The sequence below is a fragment of the Acomys russatus genome, chromosome 26, assembly GCF_903995435.1.
Source record: "Acomys russatus chromosome 26, mAcoRus1.1, whole genome shotgun sequence".
Classification (NCBI taxonomy): Eukaryota; Metazoa; Chordata; class Mammalia; order Rodentia; family Muridae; genus Acomys; species Acomys russatus.
Genome location: NC_067162.1, coordinates 2,112,696 through 2,140,311, shown reverse-complemented (window position 1 = coordinate 2,140,311; position 27,616 = coordinate 2,112,696). Strand labels below are relative to the sequence as shown.

The 27,616-nt window shown below is 48.8% G+C and overlaps 1 protein-coding gene across 1 annotated transcript; it reads right to left on the bottom strand.

Moving 5' to 3' along the window:
• Nucleotides 1-1,751: 1,751 nt before the first annotated feature.
• Hmox1 (heme oxygenase 1) lies at nucleotides 1,752-7,384 on the bottom strand. Its single transcript, XM_051168922.1, has 5 exons — nucleotides 7,213-7,384; nucleotides 5,432-5,552; nucleotides 4,331-4,822; nucleotides 3,313-3,412; nucleotides 1,752-2,363 (listed from the first exon to the last, which is right to left on the bottom strand). Exons 1-5 carry the CDS (start codon nucleotides 7,233-7,235, stop codon nucleotides 2,230-2,232), a joined length of 870 nt encoding a protein of 289 aa, XP_051024879.1. The 5' UTR covers nucleotides 7,236-7,384; the 3' UTR covers nucleotides 1,752-2,229.
• Between the last annotated feature and the right edge of the window lie 20,232 nt (nucleotides 7,385-27,616).

Here is a 27,616-nt window from a genome sequence, read left to right as displayed (position 1 = left end):
CTCCCCAAGTGCCAGAATCACAGGGCGTGTGCCACCATGCCCGGCTTCAAAGGTTTTCTTAATATTACCAAAAGGGGTTTGTATGGCTATATGGCCGGGTGTGGTGACATGTGCCTTTCATCCCAGCACTCAGGAGGCAGAGGCAGGCAGATGGATGTGAGTTCGAGGCCAGGCTGGTCTACAAAGTGAGTCCAGGACAGCCAAGGATACACAGAGAAACCCAGTCTCAAAAAACAAAAACAAAAACAAAAAACAAACAAGCAAACAAAAACCTGAACACAGCATTGCTTATAACCCCAGTGCTGGAGGAGATAGGGAATCCCTGGGGCTTGCTGGCCAACCAGTCTAAGCAGCTGGTAAGTTCTAAATTCAGTGAGAGACCTTGTCCTAAAACATAGCACAGGGCTGGGAATATAGCTCAGTGGTAGAGGGCTTTCCTAGCATGTGTGAGGCCCTGAGTTCACTTCTCAATACTAAATATAAAATAAATAAAAAATAAAGTGGATAATGACTGAAAAGACACCTAATACTGACCTGTGGCCTGCACATATTTGTGCACAGCACCCCACACATGTGCACCTATACACAGGTATACACACAAGAGCTTAAGACATATCATGATCTTAAGCATGGCTCACTAGTATTTTTTAATTTTGTTGATTTTGATTTTGTTTTGGTTTGGGTTTTTTTGTTTTTGTTTTTCTGGATTTTTGTTATTTTGGTTTTTCGAGACAGGGTTTCTGTGTAGCTTTGGCTGTCCTGGACTCACTTTGTAGATCAGGCAGGCCTAAACTCATGATCCACCTGGGATTAAAGGCATGCACCACCACACCTGGCCTATTAGTCTTCTTAATAAGTTTCCTGGGATATTTTTAGTTAGGAGTATTATAGTTTCTGTGGATCGAGTCACTCTCTAGTCAGACGGTTTGAAACTTTTTTAAAAATTTTATTTTATTAACTTATTACATCTCAATGGTTATCCCATCCCTTGTATCCTCCCATTCCTCCCTCCCTCCCATTTTCCCCTTACTCCCCTCCCCTATGACTGTGACTGAAGGGGACTTCCTCCCCCTTTATATGCTCATAGGGTATCAAGTCTCTTCTTGGGAAACTTTTTTTTATATTTAAATTTTTTATTTCATCCTCATTAGATATGAGTCTTGGGGCTGAAGAGATAGGTCAGTCAGTAAAGACCTGAGTTGGAGCCCATGTGAAACAGGCATGGTGAGGGGTACTTGTAATCCTAGCACCGGGGAATTAGGGAAACAGCAGGATCCCTATGGCTGGGTGTGGGGACACACATATGTAATCCCAGCATGATAGAGAGGCAGGCAGATCTCTGTGAGTGCAAGGCCAGCTGGTCTACACAGCAAGTTCCCCCAACCAGGGTCACATAGTGAGATCCTTTCTAAATAAAAACCAAGGTACATAGTTCCTAAAAAATACCCCAGGCTGACCTCTGGCCTCTCCACCCACACATGCACATATCCCCACCCACAGTCAGTAAGATCTGCCCAACTGCTTAAAGGTCACTTCCAAATATCAAGCACAGTCCAACATTGCAGCTACCAAGCCACCATCACCTGCCCTCCTCCTTCCAGGCACCTTAGAGATGAGGGGTCGGGCCCTGTTCATGGACAGCAGAGACAAGCAGACACTAGCAGTGACTGTCAGGTAATTCCATTTATTATTTCACATAGAAGTTGGAGACCAAGGTTACAACTGTTAAATACCTTACCCACCCCTCAAAAGACAGCCCAACTTTGTTAGAAAAAAACAACACAACGAGATACCACCATTCAGGCAGAACTGGGGAAATAACAAAAACAAGACAGAAACACAAGACAGAAAATCTGCACACTGATATCAAAGTGGCCGAGACACGGGGGAAGCAGTCATGGTCAGTCAACATGGACACAGACAACCGAGGGCACTGGGCTCAGAACAGCTGCCTCTGCAGGCCACAGCTTTTGAGCTCTGCTGCAGGAATCGGGAACTGCTGGTTTCAAAGTTCAGGATACTGGCTGGATGTGGTTTGGGTGAGGGAAAAATGTGTCAGGCATCTCCCTCTCCATTCCAGAGAGAGAAGAGGAGGACACAGGAGTGGACTAGGAGCACCAAAAACTTCTTAGAGGCCCAAGAGAAGAGAGCCAGGCAAGATTCTCCCCTACAGAGAGAGAAGGCTACATTGGACAGAGTTCACAGGCCTGGGGGCCAGCCCATTTGCATTTACATGGCATAAATTCCCACTGCCACCGTTGCCACCAGAAAGCTGAGAGTGAGGACCCATCGGAGGAACGGTGACTGGGAGGTGCTAGTGCTGGTCTGGGGTTTCCCGTTGGGTGTCTCTGCAGGGGTAGTGCCTGAAAGAGAAAGACAGACAAAGTCAAACTCATGCAGCCTGTGGTATATGACATTAAAGTGCACAGAGCAGAGGAGCCTTGGTGTCTAGTCCAAGGCCAGGATTTTGCTATCACAGAGTGTCCATCCCACTAGCCACTGCTTGAACACCTTCAAAGCTAGGAGCTCACTAACTCCCCCAAAGCTGTTCATTCTTCCACACCCAGCCATGCCAAGGCAAAGTCCCCTGACCAATCAGGTGCCTGATTCCATCAGGAATGGCCACATTTCAGCCCACCAGAAGTACTACTACTAGTAACAGGGTTGTGGGGTACTGCCCCAGTTGGGAGAGGCTTAGGCAGAAGGTGGGTTAGGGTGGCATCGAGCAAGATAGCATCACATGGCCTGCCCTGCCTATCCTCTCTTCCATCACCCACTCCCTGCCAAACTCCATCCCAGGGGTGACAGGCTCAGGGAAGGCGCAGGATGTGTCGTCACGTTAGTCCTTTTGGAACTCTTTCTACAGCTCCAGCTACTATGAAACAAGGCACGGGAGAGAGGGGCTGGCACCAACAGTCCAGTAATTACATGGCTTAGTGTCCCCTGGAGGGTGAGCGCTAGAAATAGGTTCCCAAATCCTTGCCTCATAGGGGCCTGCTTGGGGGCCTTTAGTGGGTCTGAAAGGCAAACACAATCCCAGCTATTTGTCAAAGACTGAGGCAGGAGGATTGTTTCAGCCCAAGGGTGAAGAGGTCTAAAGGAAAAGATTTCTGTGTCAGTGAACTACACATTTCCCCAGTGTGGGGAAACTGAGGTAGAAGTCTTAAAGTTCATCCACAGTCACATGGGACAGGCTAACCCTGGGCCCTTGGTCTACATCCTAGTTCTAATTTAAAACATTCAGAAAAGAGGAGAGTAAAGAAACCCCAGCTGGGCCATGCTCATGCCAAGAAGAGCCATGAGCACCTTTACCTTGCACCAGGCCACCAGGCCGCCGGCGAAGCCGCTTCATCTGTGAGGAGCCCTGATCCTTGTGGTCCTGTGTCAGCAGCCCCTGCAGCTCCTCAAACAGCTGAAAACAAGACAGACCGCCATGTTAATGGGACACGCTGGAGACCCCAGCTGAAGGGTTCTTGCCTGCTGGAACTTGTTTGTTTGTTTGTTTGTTTGAGACAGAGTTTCTCTATGTAGCCTTGGCTTTGTAGACCAGGCTGGCCTTGAACTCACAGCGATCCTCCTGCCTCTGCCTCCTGAGTGCTGGGATTACAGGTGGGTGCCACCATGCCTGGCACCTGCTGAACTTCTAAGGGGTCCTTGGCTAAAAGTGGGAGCCAGGAGGTCACAAATTGGAATCCTGACCACCATAGCAACCCCATCAACAGGACACTATACCCCTCCAGCTAGAGAGATGGTTCAGAGGTTAAGAGCAGTATTTTCTCTCCAGAGGACCAGGGTTCAAAATTCCCAGTACCCACATAGCAGCTCACAACTGGCTGTAACTCTAGCTCCAGGGAACTCTAGCACCATCAACAGACATACATGCAGGCAAAACATCAGTACACATAAAATAAAAATCAGTAAATGCCACCTGAAGCATTCCAGGACCTGAAACCCTTACAATGAAAACTGGGCTATGCACAAGCTCCTCATGTACAGACACAGCCTTGTCACAAGATGCCCATCTCTTTGATGGTCACGTTCCACAGCACAAGAGCAATGCTATCCCAGTGCTTCCCTATGCCAGCGCCCCCAGGGACTGAACTGGATCAACTTGCTTGCCTCTCACACCTTGAAGATGGGTGCTAATATTATCCCTATTTTGCAGACATAGAAACTGAGGACCAGGGAGATGAAGAGATTTGCCTAGAACCATCCAGCTAGTAAGTAGCAAAACAGGCCCATGGTCCCAAGTCCTTGTGTTTAATTAACTGTGACTCCCAGACCCTCCCTCCATAAGAGGAGTGTGGCTTGGAGGAACACTGGGGCTCACCTCAATGTTGAGCAGGAATGCGCTCTTAGCCTCTTCTATCACCTTGTGCCTGACCTCAGGTGTCATCTCCAGAGTGTTCATGCGAGCACGGTAGAGCTGTTTAAACTTGGTGGGGCTGTCGATGTTGGGGAAGGTGAAAAAGGCCAGGCCCTCACCAGAGCTAGGCAGGTCCAGGGACTTCTGTGCAATCTTCTTCAGGACCTGACCCCCTGAGAGGTCACCCAGATAGCGGGTGTATGCGTGGGCCACCAGCAGCTCAGGATGAGTGCGGCCCACCTCCTGGAGGCGCCTTACATAGTGTTGTGTGGCCGGCGTGTAAGGGATGATCTCCTGCCAGTGGGGCCCATACCAGAAGGCCATGTCCTGCTCCAGAGCAGCCCGCCGGTGCAGCTCCTCAGGAAAGTAGAGTGGCGCATAGACAGGGTTCTGCTTGTTGCGTTCTATCTCCTCTTCCAGGGCCACATAGATATGGTACAAGGAGGCCATCACCAGCTGAAAACCAGAGCCAATTTGTCAGGTCCCTACATGACTGCCTTCTTCTGTCCCCACGATTGTCCACTCCCCACGCACAGTCACAGTGTGTCCTCTACTGTGTGTCTGGTATTTTCTACTGGCATTAGTTTCACAACTGTGTGTTCCTGAACTATGTAGTGAGAGCCCATCTTCCCAAAGAGCTAAGACTGTGGGTCGATGGAAGAGACCCAATCCAGCCTGTGCAAGCCCCTGAGTTAACCAGGTCAAGAGTGGTACATGCTCGGAAAGGAGACTGTCTTTGTTTGGGTTTTGTCTTTTCCACATCGAGAGGTGCCTTCCCCGTATCTACTCAAGACTGAGATAGGAGTATAAAGCGGCCACCACGGAATAAGTGCTCACTTAGCCACCTTGCTGCCCAGCTCCTCCACCAGCGTCACATAGAAAGCCAGGAACTTGCTGTGTGACCCTCTCATCTGAGCTACAGCATCAAAGTTAGTAAGATGACTTCCTTGGACAAGCCCTCGTTATTCCTGGCTCCAATCTCCCCATTAAACTATTGGCTTAACCCCTGATATGCCCACTGTATATATCCTCCCCCATGCTCTGGTCAACCTACATGTCACATACCTTAAAGCCTTCCCTGGTCACCTGACCCTTCTGAAAGTTCCGCATGAACTCGGCATTCTCTGCTTGGACATGCACCTCCTTTGTGGCCTCCTTCAAGGCCTCAGACAAATCCTGGGGCATGCTGTGGAAGAAGGGAGGAGACTCAGTAGGGGTGGCTGTGAATGGTTCTCCCCAAGCCAAGCCCTCCATGCTGGGACCTCATATTCGAAGATTACACCTGCAGAACAACTCTACCCTCCACTCTAGACCAAGCCATGGTCTTAACCACGCACAGATGCCCGTCGTTCAATACTATGGGAAATAGTCCCCCAAACCACAGGGAGAATTCCTATCCTAGTTATTCCCAGTGAAGGCAAGGCAAAGTATGGCCTGACCACACTGAAGAGCCACACTAGTCTGAGGACCATGCTCAACGGTAGATAGTTTGGAGAGGGGGGGGTTATTTGCTTGGTTTGGGTTTTTTGTTGTTGTTGTTTTGGTTTTTGGTGTTTTGAGACAGGGTTTCTCTGCGTAATCTTAACTGCCCTGGACTCGGTTTGTATACCAGGCTGGCCTCAAACTCACATTAATCCACCTGCTTCTGCCTCCCAAATGCTCGGATTACAGGCATGCACCACCACGCCCCGGCTAGGAAGACTATTTCAAACAAAACAAAGCAAAACACACTCAAGGAGTACCCACATATTACACTCAAAAGTGTCTGCATTAAACAGTCTGAGTAAGCAGGCCAGAGTGGCACATGCCTGTAATCCCAGCACTTGGGGAGGCAGAGTCAGGCTGATTTCTGTGAGTTCCAGGCTAGCCTGATCTACAAAGCATCTAGGACAGCCAAGGCCACTTAAGACTCAAAACCAAACCAAAACAAAAAACCAAGAAACCCTGTCTTGGAAAAAAATGAAAATAGTCTGGGAGATCCAACTTTAATCAAAGAAGTCCAGGAGAGCCTGGGTGACTTAGTAGGACACTGTGTTTAAAAAGTGCTGATGCTGTGCCTTAACAGTAGAATGCTTACCTAGAATGTCTGAAGTCCTAAGTTCAATCATTAATGCTAGAAGTTGTCTGGAGTGAGGGATAGACAGCCTGAGATGCCTCAACTAGGAAGGCTATCGTGCCTGATAATCCTATCTTCCTTGGAACCCACACAGTGGACGAGAAGTGACTCCCTTCAAGTCCTCTGACCTCTGCACGTTTAGTGTGGCACACATGTACAATAAATAGAATGTAGTAAGACACTTTAAAAATTAAAAAGACTAGCATTATTATATAAAAGAGAAAAGAGCTGGGCACGGTGACATGGGCCTTTAATCTCAGCACTAGGGCGGCAGAAAGCAGGCACATCTCTCAGTTCGAGAGCAACGTGGTCTATAGAGTGTGTTCCCGGACAAGCAGGGCTACACAGAGAAACCCAGTCTCAAAAAGCTAAGCTTGTTGGCAGAGCACCTTCAATCTCAGCACTCTGGAGGCCAAGGGAAGCGGGTCTGAATTTAAGGCCAATCTGATCTACATATGAGTTCCAGGACAAGTCCAGCCTGACAAGTGACCACTCCTTGCCACCAGGAGAGCCAAGCACCCCGCCTAGAATGTAAGTCCAGGATCCAGGACTCAGCAGTGTGTTCACCAGCCCTCAAACCTGGATACTCCCATTCCATCACCCCTAGAAGGGTGAATCACATTTTTTCCCTCCAGCGTAGACTGGGCGTTAACTAGTCCCTTGGCCCCACAGCCGACATTCCCAGGCTGAACAGGGTCGTCACAGTTCCCGTCCCCGCGCAGTTGCTTGCCTGTCTGGCTGTGGGCGCTCCATCTCCGGGCTGGGCTGGCTCAGGCTGGTTCTGCTCGCTTCAAGCCCCGGGCTATACTCTGCTCCCGCAAGTTCCACTCAGTGGTTGGTTGGCTGCGGAAACTCTGGAGGCGACTGGCGACCGTGAGCTGCTGCGGCTGCCCGCGCCAGCCCTTTAAGTAAGTGGGTCACGTGGTCGCCGCCCAGCTGAGACTGCGTTGTGGCTCCTGTTGCAACACCCCGCCCCGGGGCGGGCTGGTCTGGCCAGCAGTCATATGACTTTTTTTTCTCTTTTTTTCAATTTGAGTGAGTTGCCTCTGGGCAGGATATAGGTCCTTTCCAGAACCCTCTACTCTACTCAGTGACAGGAAGACAGGAATAGCCCCCTCCAGGCTCTGGAAGGTTCCAGAACTAGCAGGCAATGCTTGTCAGAGTAAGATACTGGTGGGCAAACTCACCTAGGCCCCCCCCAACTCCCCCGAGTCTACCTGAGTCTGCTTTCCCAGAACCCTGAGGACAGATGGTTGTCTCAAATCCTTTACGTACATTCACCCCTGCTCCGTTTGCCAGCACCTACGAAGGCTAACTTTTGGGTAGATGGCTCAAGTTTTACAGGTGTGGAAATGGAGTTGGAGGATGAAGTGTCCTGCACGGGGTCTCGTGTAGAACAGAATCCAAGTGTCTGGTTGTCTCCTCAGCTCTCTCCTAGAACCTGGTCCACAAAATCACTTCCTAATGCCTAAATCCAGGAGACTGTGGAGTCAGAACATAACATTCTGGCCCATCTATCATCACAGATACCCAGTGAAGCTTAACAGGGTAGGGCTTGGACAATTACCTGAATTCTCGGGGAGGAGGGCCCCTCACCAGGACACCAGAGTCACCAAGTGATTCTTTCTCATCAGTTCTGGACAGAGAATACATAAACATTGGGTGCTTTGGATGCTTCTTCAAAGCCTCTACAGTTCTAGCTGTTCTTTTTTGGTTGTTGTTAAAAGTAGCTTCTCTAAAAAATATTATTTGCAGGATGGTGATGATGCATGCTGTTCATCCCAGCACTTGGGAGGCAGAAGCAGGCCGATCTCTGTGAGTGCTGGGATTAAAAGCGTGCACTACCGCACCCAGTAGCCTTGTTATTTTTTAAGAACTATAACTCCCAGTTTTCAGAGCAGTTATCTGGTTCCTGGGCAGGTGGGGCTTACAGATTAATTTTGGGTATTGCAGTTTCTTCTATTTTTAAGGCTATCATTTAAAACTGGTGGTTGCAAGTCCTGGGCTCCAAGAAAAGGAAAGCAGAGATTGGCAACTGCCTGTCAAGGATTAATCCCCCCACAGAGGAGAATGGGATGGCCAAGTCTCACCTGCGTGTGCCCAAGAAGCTGTGGTACTTGGCAAAAAATGCTGTCATCATCTCTGCTACTCTGAGCAGTGACAACAAAATAGCAGCTCACAGGAACTGAAGACCTCTTACAGGCAGACAACTCACTTCACACTATCAAAAACTCCACCAGAAGCTGGGTGTGGTGGCGCAAACCTTTAATCCCAGCGCTTGGGAGGCAGAGGCAGGCGGATCACTGTGAGTTCGAGATCAGCCTGGTCTACACAGTGAGTATAAGACAGTCAAGGCTACATAGAGAAAGAAACCCTGTCTTGAAAAAAACAAACAACAACAACAACAACAAAAAAGAACCCCAAAGAACTCCACCAGAGCCAGGAGTGGTGGTGTATGCCTGTAATCCCAGGGGAGGCAGAGACAGGCCAATCTCTCTCTTTTTTTTTAAAAGATTTATTTATTTATTTATACAATGTTCTGCATTCATGTGAGCTTGCACACCAGAAGAAGGCACCAGATCTCAGTATAGGTGGTTGTGAGCCACCATGTGGTTGCTGGGAATTGAACTCAGGACCTTTGGAAGAGCAGACAGAGCTCTTAACCACTGAGCCATCTCTCCAGCCCCCAGGCCAATCTCTTAAAAAACAAACCACCCTCCACCGGAGAAATTCAGGGATTAGCCTGATTACATACCAGGACACTGAGGCTTAAGGATGTGAATTCACTTTAACAGAACAGCTTCTACGTTCCTAGAAAGCGGGTGGCATATCTATAGCCTGTGAACGGTGTAGTCAGGGCAAGCAGCTATGCCCATTGCCAACCAGCAGATGCTTCTCCAGGTGTTGTGGAAAGGACCGTCTTCCCCAGGATGATGAAAGCAAGAATGAGCACAAGGGCTCCTCCTGTGAATGGGGATGCTATTTGGCTGTCAGGACACTGAGCTGCCAGAAGAACTGAAACTAAGCTACAACCACAAAGTGTAATCCTAGCTAACCTTTGTGGAGCACTTGCTGTGTGCAGCTCACCTGATCTTGACAGCAGCCCACAAGATCTGTACAACTGCCATTTTCTTCCCTCTTCTAATTTAATTCTAATGAGGAACAGGGAAGTCAAGGAATTTCTTGTCACATCGCTATATTGATGGCAGAACCAGAATTCTAGTCCTAGTAATAGGAAGCCAGATCTCCCTCCTGGCCACCCTACCAAAGCCCTTTCAAGTACAGGACTTTAAGGGGCAATAATGAAAAGCGTATAGATCTAGACCCTGTTATTCCAAGGGCCCCAGAAAATGAAACACATGTCCCCCCTCTTTTTTACATGGAGAACTGGGGCACCCAAAGACAGAGGCACTGCCTCAGGCTGTGCACTCATTAAGAGACACAAGCTTTGCTGACCCTGAGTATCTGAGTCCTGGCTTCCAGAGGGGAGCCCCAGATGTATCTAGAATATGGACTACCCACCATTCAGGATAAAGGTGGGTAGGCCAGGCTGTTCTCGTCCCTTCTCAGTCTCTGCCCCCGCCTCTGTGCCCACGCTGATTCAGCTTTCTGACTTCCTTTGCCTCATACACCAGAAAGAGCCCAATCCATGACTTTGTTCCTCCTGCAGGGGCTAGCTGAATATTCACCCCTGGACCATCCCTCAGAATATAGATCATCACAAAGTGCATGACAGGTTCAGACACAATTGATGGGTAAGGAAAGAGAGGAGCAGAAGAGGACAAGAAGACTGCTGTCCTGCCTTCCATAAAGATGGGAGACACAGCCACAAGCTAAGATGCACAGGCAGCCTCAGGAAGCTAGAAAGACAGGGAATGCCCACACCGAGAACCCATCTCACAGGCTGTCACGGTAGATTTCAGAATAGGAAAGACCTAAGAAAAAAGTCAGCTGTAACTCCAAAGATTTCCACTTGGCAGATAAGATTGCCAGCGTCTGTAACTGAGAAGCATGGGGCTAACAGTAGCAACTGTGTGTGTGTGTGGTATGTATGTATATGTGTGTGGTGTGTATGCACGTGTGTGTCTGTGTGTGTCTGTGTGGCATGCATGAGCCAGCTCGAAGTGTTTCAGACAGGGCCCTGCACACAATTTAGAAACACAAGAGGCTTCTGTGCCTTTCTAGAACTTTCACTTCCTCCTGCCTGAAGTTAAAGCACTCCCCTTTGACCAACTGTTCAGAGGCAGGCTGAGGAAACAGAGGGTGACTCAGCAAAATCTGCCTTCCCTTTGTCTGCGATTTCCCCCTCCCAAACATGACACAGCAAAAAGCAGCTGCAGCGCAGTGAGGAAATCAGCAACTCAGCATCCCAGCCGCTATGGGAAAAAAAAGTTCATGCTCCACTGGGGGCTGGAGTCCTGGTCTGAGCTGGGGTTCTTTGTGCCTTTTGTCCCAGTTAGATGACAGTATGTGGGACTGTGTGGGTGTCTTAAAGGAGGAATCCTCACAGAGGGCAAACTGACTACACTGTGCCTGACACAGAGCAGGCGGGAACATGTCGTCAGCCCTGGAAGACAGGGGACTCTAGTGAAGATTATAGCCTATATATACACAGTTTATCAACAGAGCAGACAGTCCAAAGCTGAGAAACACTCAGCAGCCTGATAGGAAACCATGGAATTCCGATGACAGGAGCATCCGTAAGTAGGGTAGAAACCCTCTGACAGGCAGGCAGACATGTAGGACAGAAAAAGAGCATTCCTAATAAAACAGCTACCCAAAGCAGAAAGACAGCTGGATCCCAGAGGTCCATCCCTCCTTTTCACCCTGCTTCTCTTCCTCCTGTCTGATGACTTTATAGGACAATAACAGAGGAAGTTGTCAACACCTTTCAACTGTTCCCAGCTGCCCCTTTATCCCACCACTCCTGGCCCTTTGAGATCTAGCCCAGCCTACACTTCCAACAGAGGGTCCTTATTCCATTCCGTGCACACATCAAGCATGCCAGGCTCAGGAGTACCTTCCAGCCGTGAGCCAGCAAGACTCTTATCCCCAGGCTTTGCTAGCCTCTCCTAGAACACCACTTTTGCCCAGAGACTAGTCGGTGCGTGCTTGTAACCCAGCAGGTAGGAGATAGAAGCAGGAGGAACAGCCAATTCACCAAAGGCATAAGGGCTACCACCTGTATACACACTCAGTATGGGAGAGAACAGTGAAATGCAAGTTCAGGCCACAGTGGGCAGTGATGGTGCATGCCTTAAATCCCAGTACTTGGGGGAGGCAGAGGCAGGTAGATCTCTGAGTTCAAGGACAGCCTGGTCTATAGAACTAGTTCTAGAACTGCTAGGGCTACCCAAAACAAAACAGAACAACACAACCCAAGACTCCTCTTGTGACTGATCTTGAGAGTGAATAGAACTCTTCTTTATTGCAGATGACTAGATGGTACACTAACAGATGCTGTGCTAGCACAGGGTTGTTTTGTTTTGTTGGGGTTTTTTGAGACAAGGCTTCTCTGTGTGTCCTGGACACATTTTGTAGACCAGGCTGGCCTCGAACTCACGGAGATCTGCCTGCCTCTGCCTCCCAAGTGCTGGGATTAAAGGCATGTGCCACCATGTCTGGCTGCACAGGGTTATTTTGTACTGAGGATAATAAGCCCCCGAAAGCTCTGTGCCCTCCCTGCCCTCATTTGCCCCCAATCAGGCTAGCATCATCATAGTGTATAGAAATAGAAATCTTAGCTGGACACGGTGGTGCGTGCCTGTGATCCCAGCACTTTGGGAAGCAGAGGCAGGTGAATTTCTGTGAGTTTGAGGCCAGCCTGGTCTACAAAGCAAGTCCAAGTCAGCCAAGGCTACACAAAGAAACCCGTCTCAAAACAAAACAAATGAACAAAAACAAAATAAATAAAGAAAAGCTATGTAGTAGCACTTGCTCTAATCCTAACACTCTGGAGGCAGAGTCAGGCAGCTCTCTGTGAGTTCAAACCCAGCCAATCTGGTCTACACAGCATGTTTCAGGACAGCCAGGGCTACACAGAGAAACCCTGTGTCAAAAATCCAAAAAGTGGGAATGGCCCATTTGCTCCATAATTCCATTTAGATAAGAATATGTATAAAATATCACTAACATAACACGTACATACAAATAAACTAACATAAACATCTAGAAAATGCCAATTAAATTAATCAGGGTGTTACCTGGTAGAAGGTGGGGCTCACCAAGGGGGGAAAAAACCTCTAAGAGTGATGAATATGCTCAGAACCTTGAGGGTGGGATGGTTACACAGATTCTGGGGTCTGAACTCACCATGCTTTGTAAATACGTAAAGCTTGTTACAGCTCATGAAGCCATAAGACTCAGCTGAGGCTTTCCTGCTTGTTCTCATCCTCAGTCACCTTAGGGGTCTGCCCTAAGCTCCATGTGCTCCAGACACCCCACCTCACCCAGGTGTGAGCAACAAGACGACATGACATGGGCATCACCTTTCTAAGGTATCCACTCGAGGGCATGTGGGGTGGGGGAGGGGCTAGATCAGTTAGTATCTTTTTTTTTTCTTTTTCCTTTTATTTATGTATTTTTTGGTTTTTCAAGGCATTTTCTCTGTGTATCCTTGGATATCTGGACTCACTTTGTAGTCCAGGCTGGCCTTGAACTCACAGCGATCCGCCTGCTTCTGCCTCTGCCTCTGCCTCCCGAGTGCTGGGATTAAAGGCGTGTGCCACTTTGCCCAGCAGATCAGTTAGTATCTTTAAGAAGCTCAGAACTGTGTGTGGCTGGGGAAGGACAGAGGAAGTGCCCACTGTGGCAGTGGTCTCAGAGAGAGCCAGTTCCCCTTTCACCATTCAGTCCCAGCTTTTCTCTAATTTAGACATTTCCAAAGGTTCTGCCTCTGGGTGGGGAAGTCACTAGCATCTGGCAAACAACTGTTCTCCACCACAATTGTGAATGTTTGCTTCCTATGTCTCTTTTCATTCGTTTATTTGCAAGATGGCTCCCTGGAGAAAGGGAACGCCAAGCAAGCCTGACAACTTGAGTTTGATCTCTGGAACACATGTAAAGATAGCAGGAGAGAAGCAACTCTGCACAGCTGTCCTCTGACCTTCGTGTGTGTACCTTCCCCTCTTGTCTGGTATCCACCAGAGAAAACTACTCGAATATGTGTTTAAGCCAATAGAAAGTCTCTGTTAGCCAGCCAGTGACTACACTGGGTGTTCAGTACCCCACTGTAGCCTTTCTCAGGGTGAGCTAAGCACTGAGACCATGCCTTGGGATGACACACTTCAGCTAACAATAACAGCTGGCCAGAAGCTGAACTACAGAAGCCAAGGAGCAAGGTTAGTATGTTTAGAGACATTTTCAGAGCTATAGACCTTGATGGACTCAGTCTTTGTTTTCGTTCTGGCCGGTGGTACTGTCTGCATGCTGCATTTTAAGGCCTGAATGGTACTTCCATTATGGTGTCAGTTGTTTTAAGGTCTGGGGGGCTGTTATACTCCAACAAACCCTACACAGAGAAAAGTAAATTTTTCTTGGGAAGTAATTTCAAATGTCCAGAAGAGCAGAAAGAAAATAAAAATGAACAAACAACAACAACAACACCCAAAGAATTACTGTACATTGGGGTACAAGAATTCACACACACATACACACAAAGAATTACCACACAAGCCAGGTGTGGTGGTGCGTACCTTTAATCCCAGCATGTGGGAGGCAGAGGTGGTGGATCGCTGTGAGTTTGAGGCCAACCTAGTCTATAAAGCAAGTGTAGGAAACTCTGTCTCAAAAAAATCAAAACAACCCCCCCCAAAAAATAAAAAAACAAATAAACAAACAAAACAACAACAACAACAAAATCGCCACACAAACCACTTATCCACTAATCTCAGTGAGACATTGATTTTTTTTTTTTTTTTAATTATGTATACAGCATTCTGCCTGCAGGCCAGAAGTGATGGTTGTGAGCCACCATGTGGTTGCTGAGAATTGAACTCATGACCTTTGGAAGAGCAGTCAGTGCTCTTAACCTCTGAGCCATCTCTCCAGCCCCCATTGATGGTTTATTAAATGCAACACCCCAAGACTGACCATGGCTGGGGACACAGTGGACTGTGAAGTTGTTCTGCTTCTAAGGTAGGCTTTTTATAAGGGCTCTCAGCCACGTCTGGGAGTTAACTGACACAACTGGTTACCAGGGAGAACAGATGCACATGTATGTAACATAAGTGTGCAGAGACAGGGAGAACCATTTGGAGCTGGGCAGTTCTGGGCAGTTAGGCTGAGGGGTAAGGGAATCCTTCACAAGGCAAGGAGGAGCCCTAGGAAGACAGTGTTGCTGTACCAGGACTAACAGGTAATACTCATCCCAGCTCCTGCTTCCTGACCTCCAGGAGACCACTGCTTTCCTCCTGGCCTGTGGGTGGTTCTGCCACATGGACGCTAGATTTCCTGTCTTTGTTGTTGTTTTGTTTTAAATATAATTTGTCTTGTTTTGAAAAGAAGGGTCTTGCTTTGAAGTCTTGTCTGGTCTACTTAGCAGGAAAGGTATTGCTGGAGTGTGTGTGTGTGTGTGTGTGTGTGTGTGTGTGTGTGTGTGTGTGTGTGTGTGTGTGTACTTAAGACTGCATAGCATGGGGCAGGTCGGCTCTGCCTGCTGTCTGTGGGAGCAGCTGGCTCACTTTGCACCTTAGGCTAGCCTTGAACTCACTAACTTGCCTTCTGCCTTAGACTCCCAAGTACGCCCGGCCTTGGTCTTTTTTGTTGTTTTTTTTTGTTTTGTTTTCAGGGTTTTTTTGTGTGTGTGTGTGTGTGGGGGGGTGTAGCCTTGGCTGTCCTGGACTCACTTTGTAGACCAGGCTGACCTCAAACTCAGAGATTCACCTGCCTCTGCCTCTGCCTCCCAAATGCTGGGATTAAAGGCGAGCATCATCATGACTGGTGCCTTGGTCTTTTTTCAACTAAACTTTTTGTTTATTTATTCTTGGTGGTGAATGTCTTTAATCCCAGTATCCAGGAAGCAGAGATAACTGAGTTCTAGGCCAGCAAGGGCTACATAGTAAGAACCAATTTTTTAAAAAGTCTTTAGCACAAAATAATCTTTGTGCCAAGGGGTTAGGCTCAGTGGGTATGATAGGTGCTTGGAGTGCACCCCTCGCAACCCTGATGAAGTTCAATCCCTGGAGACCCTGAAAAGGTGGGAGTGAACTGAGTCCTCTGACCTCCACTCAAATTCAAATGCCCCCAACATCGCACCCCACCCTGCATATCTCTCTCTCTCTCTCTCTCTCTCTCTCTCTCTCTCTCTCTCTCTCTCTCTCTCTCTCTCTCTCTCTCACACACACACACACACACACACACACACAAATAAAATTTAAAACAATTTTTAAAATGCAAAATGTATACTTGGGAATAGTTATTTCCAAATAATTTATTAATTTAAAGGCAAGCGGTTTGAACTGATTCTCTTGCTACCACCTATGGGAGCATCCTACTAACTAACCTATGTGCCCTCAGCATGCAAACTCTTTCAGACATAAAGCCCAGGGCTGTCAGTGACCTGGATGGTAGAATGTGTTCCTAGCATGTGTAAGGCCCTGGCTCAATTCACAACACTAGGGGAATTCCTCTTTTTAAAATTCAGTGTATGCACAATATATAAATTCAGGTTATACCCAAATCCCGTGTATCTGAGAGATGGCTTTGGAGTTTCTGTCCTCTGTGCTCTCCTTGATGTGAAAAACACAAGCCAGCTGTTTGCTTGACGTCCCTACATAGCTCCCTGACTTTATGTGGTGCATCTGAGCCTGAACCCTGGTGGCCTCCGCTCAGCAGAGAAGACGTGCTGGACGAGCACGTCCGCTTTCCTTCTGGCCAGGACTCCGCCTCTAAGGGTTCAATCTGGAGCAGCTGGCGCCGTGACTCAGCGAAAACAGACCTCGGGACCGTGACTCAGCACCACTCTTCCCAGGACAGTGACTCAGCACCACACTGCCTGGACCTTGACTCAGCAGAAAAGGCACGCGGTGGGGGGGGGGGGGGGAAGGAGCGGGCAGGGCGGGGCAAGGAATTGCTTAGGACTGCAGAGCACTCAGCAGGCAGGCTGACTTTGCTCCTCTCCTCTTCGAGCCCCGAGCCTCGGAAGCCTGTATAGGAGAAGTGATCTGGGGACCCTGCCTAGAACCTCAGGAGGGTGGGAACCAGCTTCAGTCACCGCTGAAGATTGGACCAAGTCAGTTCCACACACACACACTTGCTTGTCTTCCTTAAAACTGTTCAACTGGCTCAGCGTGGTGGCTAATCCCAGCACTTTTGAGTTCGAGGCCAGCCTGTATTTATTACTAAGGAGCCAGGACAGCCAGGGTCACAAAGAGAAAAAACAAAACCCTGCTCAACAGGGAGGAGTCTGGAAACAACGTTCAGAAACTATACTTAGCAAGGGGAAGGAAGGGGAAAAAGGAAGAATAAGTCATCAGCCTTGACCCTCAAGAGGCATTTGCCACATGCATCCTCCAGTGATGCCGTTGTCCATGTTACCGATCTTTCTGAGTAGGAAACCATCTGACAAATGACTGGTGGATTGAAAGTAAAGGCTGACAAAGGAGACTGAGTCCTCTCCATATGCATGCAGCCATGTGGCAAGATGCAAGGGCTAGGCATCACTGCCCTGCATGTCAAACCCCTGCCTCAGGAGGGATCAGGACCGAGACCCCTGGACTTGGAGCCTGGCCAGCTCTCAGAGTTCTTGCTCACTCAGGGGTGAAGATTGGGGGCATTGAGGATACCAACCCATCCCTTCTGACAGGAAGCGGGGGAGGGGGGGGGTCGTTGTGCTTGACCCCTGTAAACAGGACTTCTCGAATTATTTTCTGGTAAATTGCTCTGTGTAAACTAAAAACCAAAACTGCTCAAAAAGGATTATTCTTGGGGTTGGAGATTTAGCTCAGCCCTGGGTTCGGGCCTCAACTCTGGGGGAAAAAAAGGACTATTCTGCTTCAGTCTGCCTTCCTGTGATGTCATTGCCTACCTACCACAGGAGCATGGCTCTGCCTAGGGCTGTATAAAAAGACAATCCTACCTTGCCCCCCCCCCCTTATTCTTACTCTTCCTGTCTGTCTGTCTGCCTGTCTGTCTCTCTCTCCCTCCTCTCTACCCTCTCTCTCTTACTCTTTCCCTCTCTGTCTCTGTCTCTTTCTGTGGTACCCCTCCCCCTTTCCCTTCTCTCCCCATGCTCATTTAATAAACCTCGTATTCTAATATCTGGTATCTGGTACCTTATTATCATTTTTTTACTTTAATCATAAAATAGGTGAATTTTATGATTAATAAATAAGATATAAGAATTCTTCTACTTACCCTATCCTTGGCTTTTACATAAACTTTTTTGTTTGTTTTTTATTTTTATTTTTGTTTTTTTCAAGACAGGGTTTCTCTGTGTAGCCTTGGCTGTCCTGGACTTCTTTGTAGACCAGGCTGGCCTTGAACTCACATCTGTCCACCTATCCTGCCTCTACCTCCCAAGTGCTGGGAGTAAAGGCATGTGCTACCACACCTTGTTTTTTATTTTTTGAGACAGGGTTACTCTGTGTAGCCTTGGCTGTCCCGGACTCACTTTATAGAGCAGGTTGGCCTTGAACTCACAGATACTCACCTGCCTCTACCTCCCAAGTTCTGGAATTAAAGGTGTGTGCTACCACGCCCAGCTATAAACTTTTTTAAAAAATATTTTTATTTTATGTACATTGGTGTTTTGCCTGCATGTGCCCGTGTGAAGGTGTCAGATCTCCTGGAACTAGAGTTACAGTTGTGAGCTGCCGTATGGTTGCAGGGAATTGAACCTTGGTCCTCTGGAAGTGCAGCCAGTGCTTGTAAGCCCTGAGCTATCTCTCTGGCCTCCTACATAAACTTTTTAAACTTTAAAGCATGCTCAGAGCTCCATGTTCCACGTCGGGTAGAGCAAAAAACAAAACACCCCAACAAAAAACATTTTAGAGCTACTAGTTGTGGAAGTGGTTCCTGGTGGGCCTCCGGAGGAGCTGGCTCAGTGGGCAAGAACCACCTCCTTTGGGAGTGCTAGGTTCAAAGGTGAGTACCCCGTGCCCAGCCTGCCTCCTGAATTATTCTCTATACCCATAGTTAGTGTGCCTCTCAACTCAACTCTCACCAGAGAAGCTCCCCCGCTTCTCCCCTCCCCCCAGAGATGTAGATCAACACAAAGATTAGCAACAGGCTAATGAGCAGAGACTGTGGAGACAATTCTAAATGGGACACCACTCCACCCCAAATACTAAGACTCAGAGATCATCTCATAAGAAGGGTTGGGAAACCACAGGGGGTGGGTGTTTACAGGGGAATCGTCTTTGCTGGACATTACACTGCAGTTGCACATGTGAACTCACAGTAGCTTGGATTGCATGCACATGACATGCTTAAGACCAAACCAACTTCAAGTCCCAGCATGCACTGGGGTGGGGTGGGGGACTCCTGAAGTCCCACCTCTGTCTGAGGAGCTGGTGGCAGTTGGTGGCTGCTGGAAGTGCTGAGTCAGGTTTCATCAGGGATGTGGGCCCTGAACTTGAGGGCAGAGGTGGTAGCTGTGAACATCTCTAGGACACCAACCCTCAGGCCAACTGCTGCTCACAGCAAGAGACTCAGGCACAGGTCTGTGTGAGAGCATGGAGGACATAGTGAGGGCGCTCCTGGAGCAGGAGATGGAAGCAAAGAGTTGGGCTCGTTACACAGCAGGATCTTCACACACACACACACACACACACACACACACCACAACAGAAGAAAAACCAACCCTAGACCTGGCTTATAATCCATTAATAATAAACTTCCTCTTTTTTTTTTTTTATTTTTATTTGTTTTGGGGGGCAGTGTTTTTGAGACAGGGTCTTCCTATATTGCTTTGGCTGTCCTGGACTTACGTTGTAGACCAAGCTGGCCACGAACTCACAGAGTTCTGCCTCTGCCTCCCAAATGTGAGGAATTAAGGAGAGCTGCCACCACTGTCCAGCTTCTTTTTTGTTTGTTGTCCATCCCCCCTCCCCTCCCCAGACTGGGTTTCTCTGTATAACCCTGATTGTCCTAGAACAACCCTGGCCTTGAATCCAGAGATCTGCCTGCCTCTGCAGTCCACCATGCCCCAGCTCCTTGTCTTATTTTAGATTTACTTATTTGTTGGGTGGGGCACTGAGATGCATGTGGAGGTCAGAGGACAACTTGGTGGAGTTGGTTCTCCTTTTCTTCTATGTGGGTTCTGGGGACTGAACTCATATCAGACTTTATGGCAAGTACCCTAACCCAGGGAGCCATCTTGTTAGGCCCTCTTCTTCCTTTTATGGTGCCAGGACTTAAAAGCAAGGCTTTGCTTGGGGTTAGCAGTGGCTTTAGCAGCCCCTGAGGGACACAGATACAAGAGTGTTCAAAAAGCAAACTGTACTCTTTTCTGTGTCCCCCTCCAGTGCTGTGTCATCATTCTTCCTCTCTACACTTCCTCTTTCTTCCTCAGCCTCATCAGCAGCTGCTGTCCCTTTCCCTGTCCCAGCTTCCACAGTTTGGGCCATGCTGGGAGTGAGGTGTTCTTGTTACCCTGACTTGTATAAACACCATGCTTACAGGTTGGACATCAGGCTCATGAAGCAGGGGGCAGAACTGGGCCAGCACCAACCCCAAATGGTATGGGTGATGCCAATGTGATAGCGGTAAGAAGTGGGGACTATGTAACATTGATCACTGTGCTCCGTAGGTGGACCCTGGTGGCTGGAAGGGCCTGGGGCTGTCCCCTCCTCTTTCTTAGTAGCTTCGGCTGCTTTCCTGCACAGGTGAGCCTACCTTAATGCTCATCAGCAGATACTCCTGGGAGATGTTTGGAGGATTTGAATGGGTGTTGGGTGCTTAGATCTTTCTGGTACCAAATGAGTTACATACTATCTGTGCGACCTTGGGAGGTTGCTTGCTCATCAAACTCACTGGCCATAGATGTTAGATTAGAATTCTGGAGCCCACAGGCCGAGCAGGCTATGTGAGTGACAGGTGCTGGTGTCCAGTGACTGTAGCCTTACGGAAAACAATGACCCTCACTTCAGAACAGGAGGGCTAAGAGACTTGGAGCTGCAACATCGAGCCAGTGTTATTTTCAACTTTGCAAAGTTAGATGTCAGCCTAAAGAAAAGGCAAAGCATTCCTAGCACTTGGGAGGCAGAGGCCACCTTGGTCTACAGAGGGAGTTCCAGGACAGCCAGGGCTACATGGAAAAAAACCCCATCTCAAAAACCAGAGAGGACGCTGTCTTGAAAAACCAAATGAAAACCAAACCAACCAAACAAACAAACAAAAAACAAATCCAGAGAGGAAGAGGAGGAGGAAGAGAGAAAGCTCTATCCTCCTGGCTGGTGGTATGAGGCTCTGAACCAGCCAGCCTGTGTCTTATGTTCTTTAGTTGGCTGTGACCATGGGCTGTGGGTCCTGAGGTGGTGGTGGCTCAGTTATAACAACTCCTGCCCCCTCCTGTCTTTGTTAGCATATGCTGCTCTGTCACCTGACATTCCCTAGAGGCCAATAGAGCTTGGGCCTTGTATCATCCTGTGCTGTTGTTATCCAGGAGGGCAGGCAGTTCACCAGGGCCAACACCCAGGAGGTCAGCAGCCCAGCTGGCCTTCGTGGGGACAGGAGCCCTAGGGTTTCTATCAATCAATTTCCAGGCAACACTCACTTGTCTCCAGGTTGTCCTTATGTCTATGGGTCAAGGAAGGTGATTCTTCCCTCGATACATTCCCAGAGCCCATCGTACTGGGTCACAACACAGGAGGGTGACCGGGGCAGGAGAGTCCAGGGGACAGGGAACAGATGTAGTCTGAAGCTCTTGGCTGTGAACCTGGGTGGCAGGAGTGTGAGCAGAGGAGATGACAGGGTGGGACAGGCATTCACTGAGCTACCTCTATTTGCTCATGGTGCTGGGGATGGAACCTAGGGCCTTGCCTCTGCCACCTGCAAGCACTCTTCTTCAGAGCCACATCCAAAGCCTTCTGTCGGCCCAGAAGCGTACCCTATAATCCCGGCAGGGGCAGGGGCAGGGGCAGGCAGCTTTCTGTGGGGTCCAGACTCACCTGGTGTAGACCAGGCAAGGCTACATAGTGAGACCCAGTCCCAAACACTCGAACAACAAACAAGCAAACAAAAATAGAAAGTAGCCTGTTTGTTTGAAGTCATACAGCTTGCACACTGGGAAACTCAGAGGTTTGTTGAAAATTGTGGTGCACACCTTTAATCCCAGCACTTGCGAGGCATAGGCAGGCGGATCGATGTGAGTTTGAGGCCAGCCTGGTCTACAAAGCGAGTCCAGGACAGCTAAGGCTACACAGAGAAACCCTGTCTTGAAAAACAAACAAACAAACAAACAAACAAAGCTAGGGGAGTGGCTTGCTTAGTAAATTGCTTGCTGTGCAAACTTGAGGATCTGGCTTTGGCTTCTCAAAACTCTTGTAAAAGCCAAGGCTGGCAGGCTAGAGAAGTGGCTCGGTGGTCTAGAGCAGTTGTTCTTACAGAGGCCCTGGATTTGATTCCCAGCAACCACATGGTGCCTCACAACCTTCTGTAACCCCAGTTCCAGAGGATCTGATGCCTTTTTCTGGCCTCTTGTGGGCACCTGATACATCTATATACATCCATGCAGGCACTTGTACATATAAGTCAAATAAATAAATCTAAGACCAAAAATGTTACTAAAACCAGAGCTGGGGAGTTGGAGACAAGAAGATGGCTGGAGCTCACTGGCTAAACAGTTTAGCCCAATTGACCAGCTACAGGGTTAGTGTGAAGCCCTGTCATGGAAAATAAAATATAGAGTGAATGAATAGGACACTAGACATTGACTTCTGGTTTCCACAGGCACACATGTACATGTAAGGACATACACAGGAGCAGGTGCACATACCAGAACCCAATGGACTCCAGTCAATACACATAGCACTAATTGACCTCTATGGTTTAGTTTGTGGGCAGTGTTGGGAGTTGCTGGGAGAAATGGCTCCCAGATAGATGGTGAATGTCCTGACAGTGGAAGTATGGCCGCCGATAAGAACTAGACTGCTGTGGCATGCCAGCCTATGACTGTGTGAATCTCTGCCAGTTGCCAGCTGGAAGCTGAGGCAGAGGCCAATCTCTGGTTGCTACTGAGAAGATAGGTTTTCTGTAGGGTGGGTTTTGTGCTTCTTGGGGGACATGCTTTGACCTCAAGGACAGGCTCCTTGCATCAAAAACTAGCTGAACAATAATCAGGCTCCCTGTCTCCCAGAGTCCCAAGTTTAAGCAGGCCAATCAAGGTCCATGGCAAATGTGGGGAGCCTATTTTTGCTCTTAATCATGTCATCACCTTCTAGAACTGTCCAATAGCCTTCTCCCATGTATGTGAGAGTGAGCCTGAGAGTGTGAAGTACTTGACAATATGACAGGTTCTGCTCCCAATTGCCACCCCCTCTTCCCCACAATGGACCTCCAGCTTGTTTTCATGTGGACAATAAATACAGGGATGGTAGCACAGAGCCACGAATGAGTCACACATATCTAAGGTGTAGTAAGCATCTTATGATCTTTCCATTCATCTTGCTATTGTAAACAGAGGATTCCATGATGGCTGAATGGTCAGATCAGGAGGTTAGAAATGACTTGTCTGGAGGAGGTGACACACTGAAGAACAGGTGAGACAGTGTGGGAGGGTCATGTTCTACAGGGAACAACAAACATCTTGTACAGAGGCTGTTAGAATCAGGCATAGGACTTTGAGGTGTGTGTGTGTGTGTGTGTGTGTAAACTGCCTTTGTTCTGGGTGTTACTGGGGCCAGAAAGTGAGTCTTTAACTTATGTGAAGGATTTGATTTTGTTGAGGTTTGAGGACGCCATTTATTGTAAAACATTGTCAAGGCCAGTGAGATAGCTCAGTCCTAAAAGTTCCTCCTGCCAAGCTTGGTGAGTTAAGAGAACCTGAATTTGTTCCCTGGGGTCCACACAGCAGAAGGAGAGAGCTGAAAACTGTCCTCACCTTTTGCAGGCATGCATACATACATACTAGTAAAGAAACAAATGAATATAATTTTAAAATTAAAGAAAAAGTACGTGGTGGCACACGCCTTTAATCCCAGCACTCGGAAGGCAGAGGCAGGCATATCTCTGTGAGTTCGAGGCCAGCCTGGTCTACAAAGAGTTCCAGGACAGCCAAGGGCTATTATACAGAAAAACCCTGTCTTGAAAAACCAGTCCAAACCAAGCAAAAAACAAACAAACATGGTCAAATTTACATGGCGGGGGGTTGTTGAAGAGACAGCTCAGTCATTATAAGAAGTCACCCTACACTCCCAGAGGACAGTTTGGTTCCCAGTACCCAAACCCCACATCATGTGGCTCACCATGACCTGTAACTCCAGCTCCACGGAATTCAGTGCCCTCTTCAAACATGCACTATGCTCACATACACAATATTTTAAAATTAGAATATGTACCAATAAAAGTATTTTTTAAGAGCATCCTGGCGGCATGGAGGGCTCCATCCCAGAAAGGGCCGTGCCCAGTGACTAGGCATTGCTTTTTTTGTTTGTTTGTTTGTTTTGTTTTGTTTTTTTCAAGACAGGTGGGCCTCGAACCCACATGCCTCTGCCTCCCAAAGCTGGGATTAAAGGCGTGTGCCACCACTACCCAGCTAATAAATAATTCTTAAAGAAATGAAAAAAAGAAAAGACTAACATGCAGGCATGGTGACGCACACCTTTAACCTTCAAGATTCCTCAGAGCACTGGCCTGCCTGAGCATGCTCCACTCCTTGTATGAAGCCTGGGCGGGAAAATGTTTCCAGACCTTGTCACCTGCTTTTTTTTTTTTCTCATATGTTAATCTTCTTAAAAAACTATTCTGATGTGTATTTCTTTTGTTTGCATATATGTCTGTGTACCTCTCTGGTACCTGCAGAGGCCCAAAGCTCACTCCACATTCCATGGAACTGGAGCCAGAGATAGTTACAAACTACCATGTGGGTGTGGGGAATTGAACATTGTCCTTTGCCACATGCAGCTGTGGGGACTGGAATGCAGGCTGGCCTCTGGTAGTGGCAGAGTGAGGACTGGCTAAGCGAGGAAGGGGAGGACGGGCTCCAGATGCATGGCAGTGAATCCTGCTTGCTGAGTGCTGGTGCCACTCTTAAATGGGTAGGCAGTCCTAGGGAGCAGGTGGAAGCCCCAGACACATTCCCTGGACCCCGCCCTTTCTGTCTCCTGCTCTTGTTCTGCTCTAGCCTCATGGCTGGCTCCTGGGTTCCCACGGCTCTGGAGCTAGGCTAGTCACCTCCAATTTCCATGAGAGCAGGAGTGCTCTGTACAGTGGGAGAAATGTATGACAGCCATGGGCAGGATATGTCCTTCCGAATGCACATGCTGAAGTCCTCAAGGCCTCAGTGTGACTGTTTAGAGGTGACTGAGGTGCAGTGTGGTCACTGGATAAGGGGCTAATCCAATGTAACTGATGTCTTTGTTTTTTTTTTTTTTTTAAGACAGGGTTTCTCTGTGTAGCCTTGGCTGTCCTGGACTCACTTTGTAGACCAGGCTGACCTTGAACTCACAGCAATCCACCTGACTCTGCCTCCCGAGCGCTGATGTCTTTCTAAGAGGAGGAAATCAGGGCAACACATGGGCCTTTGTTGTGACAACACAGGAGAAAGATGGCCATCTGCAAACCAGGGAGAAACACCTCTGCTGCATCTGGATCCTAGACTTTGCAGTTTCCAGTGTGAATGAATGTGTGTTGTTCAGCCAGCTGTGGCCCTTTGCTGGGGAACCATGCAGGGGAACTGCATGGACAAGGATCTCTGTGGAGCTTTCTGATGCTGGAGGTGGGGAGGCCTTTTCCAAGGACAAATCCCAGAAGTGGCTGGATGTGGAGTTTGCCCAGACAGTAGGATGTGGATGTCACCTCTTCCATCTGCCTATCCCAAAGCTGTGAGATGAGTGGAAAGATTGCCACTGATAGTGACGAGATTGTGGTGGTCCAGCGTGGGTTCGAGAGCTTGAGTCAAGGGAAGACTGGTGTTTGGTCAGGGCCTTGGGGCCCAGTGCCTGGAGGACTGCATAGGGACGGCAACAGATTGGTGGTGATGGGACTGAGGAAGTAGCAGCAGGAGTGGACCAGCTAGACCTGGGGATGCCTGAGACCACAGCACTTGGAGTTTGAGGAGGCAAGTTTGGAAGTTTGCTTGTTCAAAAAACAAAAAACAAGAGCGGGAGGTGGGGGTGGGGTGGGGTGAGGGGTGGCGTGTGTGTGTGTGTGTGTGTGTGTGTGTGTGCGCGCGCGCGCGCGCGCGCGCGCGTTGGAGCATGCTTTTAATCCCAGCACTCGGGAGGTAGAGGCAGGCGGATCGATGTGAGTTTGAGGTCAGCCAGATCTACAAAGTCCAGGACAGCCAAGGCTACACAGAGAAACCTTGTCTCAAATAAAACCAACCAAACAACCAAACAACCCCCTCCAAAAAACCAAAACCAAAAGAAACAAACAAAAACAAAAAAACCAAAACCAAACTGAGGTGGTGGTGGCACACACCTTTAATCACAGCATTCAGAAGGCAGAGGCAGGCAGATCTCACGAGTTCGAGGCCAGCCAGGACTACAGGGTGAGTTCCAGGCTAGCCAGGGCTACACAGAGAAACCCTGTTTCAAAAACAACAAACAAGGGCCAGGCATGGTGGTGCACGCCTTTAATCTCAGCACTAGGAAGGCAGAGGCAGGTGGATCTCTGTGAGTTGGAGGTCAGCCTGTTCTACAAAAACACATTCAGGACAGTCAAGCCTACACAGAGAAACCTTGCCTTGAAAAGCAAAACAAAACCAACAAAAAACAAATCAAACTAACCAACCCACTCACCCCAACCAACTGTCCTACAGTGAGATTGCTCCTCATTACTGAAGAAGGGAGCAGCAGGAGACGCTGGGGTCTGAGGACTGTGCTGGGCCCTGCTGGGTGCCATGGTGCCCCTCCTGATGTGGAAGCAGCTGCAGCTGGACCCTTGGACAGAGGAGCCTTTAGTGTGCACACCAGGCTCTATCAGGAGCGTTGGGAGATGGCCTCAGTCTGTTGTGTCTTCTCTACAGCCCAAGAGTTAGGAGTCTAAGAGCTAAAGCTTCTGGAAATCAAGCCCTTAGCTGGGTTTTGAAAGGGGGACTCCAGCTCCTTCAGACTCCCACTCCTTGTTCCACCAGTCAGAGAAGTGAGTGCGCATAGGGAGAATTATGTGTGTATACATGTACATGTGTGCTCGTCCACACGGGGGGGGGGGGGGGGGAGGCTGGGACAGGAGAGAGAGACGGGGTGGTGGGGGGTGGGGCTGGGTGGGGCGAGCGTGTGCGCAGGGGAGGGGGAAGAGAGCTCCCATGCATGCAACAATGTCGCCACCTTGTGGTCACAGTGAGACACTGTCTTGAAACCAAGCCCACACAAGTCAGAGCAGAACAGCCTTTCAGCTATTGGAGGGCTTCACGAAGTGCCTGCCTGGGCAGAACTAGATCCATGGTCATCCTCTGCTTCATTCCCATTTCTGGGATCCAGTCAGTTGTGGCCATCGTTTCAAAGGGCATCCAAGGCGGAGAGGAGGGACTGGTACTACCCTCTTGGTCTCCAGCAGTTGTCCTGAATGGCTGCACCCTGGGAGCAGGGAAGCAACGCTGCTGGCTGAGTTGAGCTGAACTGAGGAAGCAGCAGTGCTCCAAGCCATGCTGCTGTCAACTGGCCACCTGGAGACTTCCCTGTCTTGGTGGTAGTCTGGGAACTGACCATCGTTAGCCCAGCAGCCCCTTTATTTTTGTTTTCTGTTTTTGTTGTTTGTTTTTTTTTTTTTTTGAGACAGGGTTTCTCTGTGTAGCCTTGGCTGTCCTGGGCTCACTTTGTAGACCAGGCTGGCCTTGAACTCACTTCGATCTGCCTGCCTCTGCCTCCGAGTGCTGGATTAATGGCATGCACCACCAAGCCTGGCTTCAGATCTCGTCTTTATTGCCCTTTCCCTTCTACAAGTTCCCAGGCAGGCAGGCACATTTGTCACATCCCCTGCACTGAGGCGCCACGTCGGCCCTACAGCTATCACTCAGAAAACACTGAACCCTG